Source organism: Aricia agestis, chromosome 12 (assembly GCF_905147365.1).
Source record: "Aricia agestis chromosome 12, ilAriAges1.1, whole genome shotgun sequence".
Classification (NCBI taxonomy): domain Eukaryota; kingdom Metazoa; phylum Arthropoda; class Insecta; order Lepidoptera; family Lycaenidae; genus Aricia; species Aricia agestis.
Window position 1 is genome coordinate 12,779,090 of NC_056417.1, and position 9,913 is coordinate 12,789,002.

At 33.8% G+C, this 9,913-nt stretch overlaps 1 protein-coding gene across 2 annotated transcripts in view; it reads right to left on the reverse strand.

Moving 5' to 3' along the window:
* Positions 1-290: 290 nt before the first annotated feature.
* LOC121732642 (suppressor of cytokine signaling 2-like) overlaps positions 291-9,913 on the reverse strand; it is a 58,440-nt gene continuing 48,817 nt past the window's right edge. Inside the window, exons 1-4 of one of the 2 annotated variants that reach the window (XM_042122592.1) lie at positions 5,675-6,087; positions 4,133-4,428; positions 2,506-2,651; positions 291-866 (exon numbers count right to left, since the gene is read on the reverse strand). In XM_042122592.1, the coding sequence (XP_041978526.1) occupies positions 539-866; positions 2,506-2,651; positions 4,133-4,428; positions 5,675-5,747 (843 nt within the window). In that variant the 5' untranslated portion in view covers positions 5,748-6,087 and the 3' untranslated portion in view covers positions 291-538. Of the gene's footprint in view, positions 867-2,505; positions 2,652-4,132; positions 4,429-5,674; positions 6,088-9,913 lie in introns of those variants that run through there. The other variant, XM_042122593.1, reaches the window with a different exon arrangement.

Sequence of the window (9,913 nt, forward strand, 5' to 3'; positions counted from 1 at the left end):
GGCCAACTAAACACTGCAGTGGTATATAATAGGAACACAAACAAATTATTGTATCTGTCACTATATGTACAATTATTTGAAAAATAAATAAAATATAGCTCTATAATGTGATGATAACTTAAAATAATGGACAAGATTAGGCATTACTTAAATCTGCTTTATAAATAGATCAACTGAGCTGGCGTAGTTTGTGTTTAATACTTCTGCCATAATCTTTTAGCCACCAGCTCGGCTGTTACGAATGAAAATTAAATAGATGCAGGATATCAGTCTTGCTTTAATTCTTTTTATATACAGATTACAGACAGTATTATTTTATCTGTATAAATATTTAGCTAATACAATAATTGAGTCCCATATCAATACTTAGAGTTAACATACAACTATTACGGTAAAGGTTCCTGCCCTACTCTAGCATCCTGTACTAGCAATTAGGAATAATATTTGTACACAACACATTCTTAACTTAAAACAGCTACACATTTACCTAATACCCTAATATCTTCGCTAGGCATCACTCTGACACAATTATTGAACATTAGATTGAGTATGGATATTCCCCGAGATAGTCTATTAACGTCGAGGGCAGGGGTAGGAGCCTATGCCTCGGTGCCGTCCACAGTTTTGGCGTTAAGGGATTCGAGTCGAGCGTCCTATGTACTGCTAGCCGAGATAGGTGGAGGAGTGACGGTGGTGATTTTTTCAGAGGTGATTTGAGGAGGACAGGGGAGTGTTGACAGCCTTCCCGATCTACCCACACTGTATTCTCTGTCCCTCTCTCTCCCATCCTTATGTAGTAATGTACCAGCTCGACGACACATCGAAACCGGGGCATATACCTCGCTAAGGGTCGGTCACAGTCTAGCCTGTAACAAAAACAAAACAATAATGAATTTCGTAACCGACATCGACACTATAATGAGACGTCGTAAGACTGTGTTTTATCATTGTCTGATAGAATGAAAAAGTTTTTTAATATCTCCAAACACATTTTAAATTAGTAGTAATCATATGGTGGTAAGGTAAGGTGGGGTAAGTCAAACATAGTTTGCTGTTGGACAACATAAATCGAATTTTCTGACTAAACTGTTTGACCTATCTTTGAGCTGACAATGACGTACTTACGACAAATTCTTATGTTTTTATAAAGTAATGAATAAATTCCAGTTGACGTGTTTTAAGCTTGTATAATTAAAAAAAAATGTAAGTAGTCTTCCCCCAGGAAATGGGGTAAGACTAACAGTAGCAAAATTTTGTATAAGATATGGACTTTATGCACTTTTCGAAACAAAATAATACTTCTTCAAATATTTTCAATAAAATTTGAATTCTATTACCTTGAAATAATGTTCAGTTTTGCAGTATTTCTTTATTTTAACAACACTTACTTTTTAAAAGTACGACAATGTAAAAACTAAAAATGTAACATAGTAAACCTGTATAACGTACGGGGGAACAAGAATATAAATTTAGAAAAAAAGTAGTAATCAATCATACATGTTAAAGCAAGCAATTTAAAGACAAAAAGCCTTACAGTTGAATACTTCTGGCTATCAACAATTATTATTGTCACTTCTAGGGAGTTATTAATGTTTTCAATTAACCACAAAGTTCTGAGAAGGACAGTGACACACCCACTCAGTGAAAAAGTTGAGTCAATAATATTATACATACACACAAGTTCATGGTTGTTATAAAACCAGATATTCCCTTGATTAGTATCTGAGTCACAATCGAGTGGTAAAATTTGAGAAATATTATAAAATCCAGTAATTAATATTGTCATTTGGTTTCAAAACTCAAGTTGTTTTCAATTATTTTTATTGAAGCAAGCGCAACAATATTACTTTTTACAAGAAACTTGGAAATCTACTTGGAAAAGTAATGATTATAAACAAAACTTTAGGGGGATATTGGATTATCATATATATTGGATCCGAGATCATTGAGTCAATGATATTGGATAATGTAATGTAGACATATGATTCATTTCTTCCTTGATCATAGATTTTTGATATTTGCTGAGAGATTGGATCCAATACGGTCATAGAAATAGGTGTTGCCAGTTATTTAATATAAAAAAGAGTTTTTAATTTCTTGTTCGTTAATATGTTTCAAATGATGTAATGTAATTATTTTTCTAATTATATACTTGGATAATCTTGCTGAAATAACAAAAAACAAGCCATATTTAAAATGAGGATGTCTTTTGACAAATAAAATTCTCTGAGATCTAGTAATACTGACGTCAATACCTGTCAGCGTTAGTGCTCTCCATTGGCTATTGAAACCACATATGACGTAAAATAGGATCAATGAAATATGATAATGTAATACGCAGATATGATCAAATGATCATATATATTGGATTCTATATTATATTATCATAGAAATGATCCAATATAAATGATAATGTAATACCCCCCTTAAACAATGTTGATTAATGATTTATAATGAACTTTTTTTTTCTTTTCTAAACTAATGATAATTAAAAAGTATATTTACCTAAAGAAACCCTGCTCATAATGAAGTCTGACCGACGTGGGACCTCGCTCTGTCTGTGTGGAGAGTGAGAATATGAAATTCCGGTCTCCCGAGTCTCTGACGAGGAAGGCACCAACACTTGCATCCTTCAAAAGATTCCTCGCCCCCTGGAAAATAAAACCAATTTTGTTATTTTACCATGAAGTAAACAGTAATTTGAAACAGGTTTCATGGCAAGTTAATTAGCACAAACTTGTCAAATACTTTAACATATTTTACAAGTTTTGTCTTGCTATAAATATATTATATTTTTATGTTAGCATTGAGATTTTCTGAGACAAATACAGATAGTGACAAATTTTCATAATGATCCTAAGAATCTGCTTGTAAGAGCATCACAGACTGTAAAGATAAGGCTTATAATTAACTGATCACCAGAAATAGTAACATTTCACAGACAAAAATAGTAAACAATCACCAAAATACAGACCACCATTTTAATGTAAAATGATAACCAAAGATTTAACATCTTAAAACCAAAAATAGTAAATGATCACCAAAATAAGTAAATGATCACCAACATTATCATTTTAATGTAAAATGATCACCAAAGATTTATTATCTCGCTATCCTATTTATGAAAAATGACTCCAAATAAATCATTGTTACTTAAACCAAAAGTATTAAACGATAACCAACATTATATGTTAGCATTTTAATGTAAAATTTTAACCAAATATATTTTTATTTAGCAAAGTATCTAGTAAAGAGAAGAAGACATATAGACGGGCAGACATACATCGAAGTCTTAGTAAAAGAGTCCCGTTTGTACTCTTTGGGTACGGAACCCTAAAAGAGGGACTCTATTACTGAGACTTCTATGTCTGTCCATCTGTCCGTCTGTCTGTCTATCTCTAGGGCTTAGGCTGTATCTCAAGAACCACTCCAGCTAGACTTCTAAAAATTTCACAGATTGTGTATATCTGTTGCAAGTACTAAAACAAAATAAAATTATTATTTAAGGGGGGCATACAAAAACACAATTTTAGGTCTAATTTTGTTTTATAACGGTACGGAACTCTCCATGTCCGACTCACACTTCGCCGACTATTTTGTTAATAATATTCTTGGTACATGTTTTGTCAATCATAGTGATTTATTTGGACAAAAATATCGCATTGATTTGCTCACAAGGATTTGGTGATCATTTACTATATTTGGTGATCATTTACTATATTTAGTGATCATTTACTATATTTGGTGATCATTTACTATATATTTGGTGGTCATTTACTATATTTGGTGATCATTTACTTTATTTGGTGATCATTTACTATATTTGGTGTTCGATTACAATTTGAAGTGTTGTCATGACTAAAATAGCTGGTAGTATTGCAATTTTAGACTTTATTTTTTTGGTGTTAATTATCTTTTTTTGGTAAACAAGTTTAGGGTATCAGTGCATTCTTTGGTGGTCATTATATTTGTTCCCTAAAGATAACAGCTACATTCATTTATTCTGAGATAAGTACATAATATTTTATATTAAAGTTCATAGACAAAAATATGAATATAATATGACTATCTGTGATGGCCCATTACTTTAAAGCCGTCAACTAAGTAATAATAAATAAAGAAAAAAACACACCTGCCAGTCAAGGTTCCCATAATACCATCCGGATAATCTTAAAGCTCTTAATGTATCTGCTAGCCTTCTTAGTTCATCATTGTACGGTGAAGGTATTAACGGTGACGATGGAGTGTAGAGTGGTGAGTGTGGCAAGTAAGTCGGCTGGATGGTTAATGTCGGAGTCAGGGGTGTCACAGGTGACTGCACGTGTTTGGAGCATGCCAGCGACACTCGCAGCTCATGTTTGCAGTTGGGACAGCATGCAACGCCAGTCGACCAGTTGCTAAGTGGGACCCCCACTTCAACACACGCATCTAGAACAAATAAAGTATACAAATTAATATTAAAACCAAGATTTATTTGTGTGTCACTTAGGGCCAGTTTCACCACTTCCAGATAAGTGACGAATAGGCTATCCACCAATTAACTTGACAGATTAAGTATGGAGAATCTTTCAAAAAGTTGTGAATAGCCTATTCGACACTTTATCAGATAGTGGTGAAACAGGCCCTAAATATTTTATAATGTTTAGATATTATTTAAATATTTTATAATGTTTAGATATAAATTACCCATATTTTGGGACAGGGGGGGGGGGGCAAAACAGGTTTTGTTCGCTCCTGAATTATAATATTATGCATAATGGGCATTTGTGATGGTTGGTGACATAACATCAAGATTCACATGTTACTAAGTTATTGTAATGTCTGAAGTCATTGATCCTAGGAATAAAAGGAAAGCAAATTTTGTCCTCAATTTAATTGTATATTTTTAAATTAAATCATGTTTTATCAAGGTTTACACTTTATAATGCCACCATAAGGAAAAAGGAATATAATGGTTGGACTAAAAGAAACGGGGCATGGAATTTTTTTTTTGTCAACATTTTAACCTCTTATAACCACCTTTCTTTTGATCTGTCATGTAACATCAGCCTAGTACCGCTCAAGGTCACCTAAATATTGCAATTGTATTGAAATGTGTACCTATGGTACACTTTTTTGGCAAGTATTGTGGAGCATGTTTTTTGAATGAGTTACTTTTCCTTAGTTTCTATTATTCGTAGATTAAAAGCGTCTTTTTTCCTCACGACGGCAGTGCGAAATATGCTTTTCAGTGTATTTACTACTAATAAAATATACTTTACAGCTAGGTATACTTTTCTAGATTTGTATGTTATGGCTAGGGATCAGCACCTTTATTGTTATAGAATTCATCAATTTAATTCTGAGCCTTAAATTATTTACAAGGAACCCAATTTAACAAAAACTGTCTTAAGTCGCGATAAGCGATTTCGTGAAAAGATAAGACGAAAAAGTTAATAACCTAAGATTCTGATAAACTAACGCCAGTGCGTTTCCTTGAATCGAGTAATGAAGCATCACCGTCAGACGTAGTTTTTATCGTAATTCTACGTAATATCGATTATGATAAGCTGTCTTTCTTGAATAATTCAAGAGTTTATATTTAACGTGAAATGTCTGCGCGTTGATAAAATGGACCAAATGTTTTCTAAAACGTAAGTTATTTTAGGAATCGAGTATTTTCGAAAATGCTCACTTTGTGACGGCAGTCTCGTTGCTATAGTCATGTTTAGAGGAGTAAGCTTTTCACGCTTTTCCAATAAACACATTGACTGAACAGTTTTTGGTGGACTGTCGCTCGTTCCACCGGCCTGCTTCCTGGAGGCCACGGTTTGGTACAGCTTCAACACGATATTAAACTTTCAAATCCAATGGGCACTGAACAGTGAACACACCGAATCACTTTTGGTAGATTCCATCCGAATTCCAATTTGTATAAGGCACAATTGCAGGTAGCACTGTATTAAACAATCCGAATGACTTCACTAACTTAACTATGTTTAAATTAAGTACCTTTTAAACATTTAAAATAATGTTTAAAACGGAAAAGTTAAAATAAACTAGTGTCTCGTAAAACACAAGCATGCACGACGGCGGATCGCGAACGAATGAAACAAAAACCGAAAACGAATTACGAAACGTCCGTCAGTACAAGCTCAGTCGACAGTCGTCAAATGAACGAGACGCGCTCGCTGCGGAGCGGAGAGCTGGCGAATAGAGAGCGGCGACTAGAGTGACTATTCTATCGGCCGAACTCAAGACTTGATTATGAAACCCGAATGTTCATAACTTCCGAGAACTCATTTACCAAGACATTCAAATTCCAGCTATCGTTATTTGTTTGCTGTTTTTATGGCTTCATGAAATAAATTACAATTAACAACTATCCGTTTTAGTTTTTTTAATGACATTTAATCTAAACTAAAAGGTACTGCAGCAGATAAACGTACCACGGCCTACCATAATAGTTACCTAACATTCATAGCATTCATCTTATAATAAAAATATTATGCGATTTTTAAATGGATAGTAGTACTTAATAATAATAATACTGAAATAATACGGATAGTAGCATACTGAAATTAATTTCAAGTTACTTATTTAATGTATTTAACGCATTACTTTCGTAAATAAAATATTATCAAATTTTAAGATATTAAGAAGCCCTATACATTGCATTTACTTATATTAGAAGTTAGAACATAAAATTATATAAATAAAAAATGAAAACATTATATTTTTGTTAGCAACTTATTTAAAAGCAGACGCAGGTGTTCATTTTGCATTCGAAATTTAAACGTGCCATAGAGCGTATTCTCCGTACCGGTCTTATATTTGGCGTTCTCGGAATCTCCTACCTGCGCCGACGCTTTCACAACACATCTGCTGTTACAAAATTTGGCCTCAAAGTTAATACAGCTGCGTACATTTTTTGTTTTGATCAAAATGTTTGTAGTGCAAAAATATAAGGCAAATATAATATTTATTAAGAAGGTATGTGATATTGTGGCGGATATCAATATTCAATTAAGTACATAAATATTATAATGTCATATACTTACTTACCTAATGTAGTCTGAAATATGTAGATTCTAATCTAACGGTAAAAATTATTGGCGCTAAGTATAAGGTAAAGGTTAATACTATAATAATAATAATTTACTTGTTATGAATAATAAGTAAATAAGCATCGGTCGATTAGCTTACACTAGTTGGTAAACTCAAAGCAACGACGAAACGAAAAGTACGCGACAGCTGCTGCTCAATGCTAAGGTTTTAAATCCAAGTTATTATTATCTATTTTCAAGGAGACTGGTATTTACTGTAATGGTAAATGACATTAAATTTTTATGGCCCCATAAATCAACACTGATTGTTGTACGTTTAAACGGTTTAAAAACGGCAGCTGCTTGAAAAGCTGTTCCCCGAGTGAAGAGGCATATGGTCACATTATTGTAGTGTAATTGCTAAAAAACCGGCCAAGTGCGAGTCGGACTCGCGCACCGAGGGTTCCGTACAAACCTGCAAGGTTTACAAAGTTCGTTCATTACGACAATCGAGTCATAACTATGGTATTTTTATTGCAAATACCTCTACGCGTTTATGAGGAAATGGGTAGTAAGTTTAAAATTATTAAAAAAATATATATTATGTGATGTAACTAAAAATTTATGGTTTTCGTAATTTTTCCTTTATCTATGCTATAAGACGTTGCTTCGTACCAAATTTCAAGATTCTGAGTTCACGGGAAGCACCCTGTAGGTTTTGATTCCCTTGCAAGTGTCGAAAATTTGCGGCATAAACGGCTGTATCTTTTGATTGCGTTGGCTTAGAAGTTTGATTTTTTCACAGCTTCAAGGGACAGTAGACTTGAGTAATTGATATAAATTTCAGCTTCATACCTCCACGCGTTCCCGAGAAAAAGGGTCTTGACAGACGGACAGACGGACAACAAAGTGATCCTATAAGGGTTCCGTTTTTTCCTTTTGAGGTACGGAACCCTAAAAAACTATATACCTAAATGGAGAACCGAGGAATAGTATAGAGTATAGACAGTGGTGTCAAAAGTTTTTATTAAATGACCCGTCACATAATTTTTATTACTAACTCGTACAGAGTAAGTAATAGCAAATCGCTTAATAATAAATAGATATTTTAATAATAGACGTAATTGACTTATTTCATACAAAGCTACTACACTCAATTCCAACAAAAATATTTTTCCAACAGGATTTAGCCAGAAATAATCTGCCTGACCTTTACAGAACTAGTGTTGTAGCTTCAATTTCCTTCCACCAAATAGGTCATACTCTTTGAAGATGTGAGCCTAATATATTTTAGGAGGTCAGTTACTAGCAAGTACAATACGTAAACCGATTTCGATTCAGTGCGAGTACCGTTGTTCCGAGTACTTCTTTGTTGACCAAAAACCTCTTAACGGTTCCGGGAAGTAACTTAAAGTGGGTGAAGACTGAGGAATGAGAGAGGTACTTTGAAGACTATAATATAGTTTACCCGAGGTTATTAACAGAAAGGTTTGAGAATTAGAAGAAAAGTGGGATTAAGCTAGGATAAGAACTGACTATAATTAATATAGTTCTAGGATTAACACAAAAAATTATAAAAGTATGGAAGTAAATGTAACATACTATAACTACATAGAAATTACTTTGGTGTATGAAAAATAATTTCAATGTTAAATGTATGTTTAATGTTAAGTCACTAACTAAGGGACTTCTAGGAACCGCTTACAACGTAAACACTCAGGCCGTTGGCCGCAGAAGATTTCCATTATATATAAGTAAATAATTTGAATATTATAAATTAATTTATACAATTATTTGTAATAATCATTATTTCACTAGAATCATAAATTATATTTTTCTTTACTGAAGATTGCAATGTATCTTTAAGATACGACATTATGACTGGACTTGACTGGGGTTTGAAGTCATGACGCTCAAGAGCAAGCTGCAATTTTTCGTATTTTTATCTCTCCCGTTAACAATGTACATTGCGCACGCACCTAAAACTAATTTTATTATGCATTTGACGGGGAAGTTTTTGACTATCGATCACAACTTAATTATAATCGTGGTTTTCCCACACAGAGCACACTAATATAGTTACTAGCTCACAAACATAATATGAACCCGATGCCAAAAACGCCACGATGAGCCTACGTGGATTGTGGTTATTTCACTACATACATAATATATTATGGCAATAGGCAACCTCAACCACAAACAATTTTGCTGCTTTAATAAAGATCGAAACTAAAGCTACCTACTCAAAATATAACAAATTACTCCAGGCATATTTTTAAGCTTTGGAAATCGGAAGTAAGTTTAAAACTGCATATTATATGATAATATTATATCTCTTCGTTCTGCATCGTAAATACATTTTATCTGCACTCCGTACATTGTATTGTACTCGTATGCTGTCGCTAAGGCGTTTTCTTGAAAGTCGTGAATGACGATATCTTTCCGAGAACAGCCTTTGTCGCTATTTCTGTAGCTAATGCACGGATATAATTGCTAAGGTGTAAATTCTACGCCTCTGTATACTCGGAAAGGTGATTAATAATTTCGTAGGTTGGTTGTGAGTTATGACACGGCCGTCGTTTCGAAACGATAAAAAATTAACAGTTAAAAACTGTTCTTCTAAACAATTGAACTTAATCGAATTTTTAAACCTTTCATGATTAAATAAAAATCTACTTTAAGTAAAATAATATTTAGGTGCACCGTCACTGAGGTAGTAAGTATTATGGAGGCTCTCGACATAGGCGAACGCGTTGGCCAACGCGTCTGCAGACGCGTTGGCCCAATGTGTAGAACAGGCGTTCGCGCGTTGGCCGTAGGTATTTAGACGTTGGCCGACGCGTCTGCGAGCTTGCCGCGCGGGCAGTTATTAGTCGAGAGCCGCCATT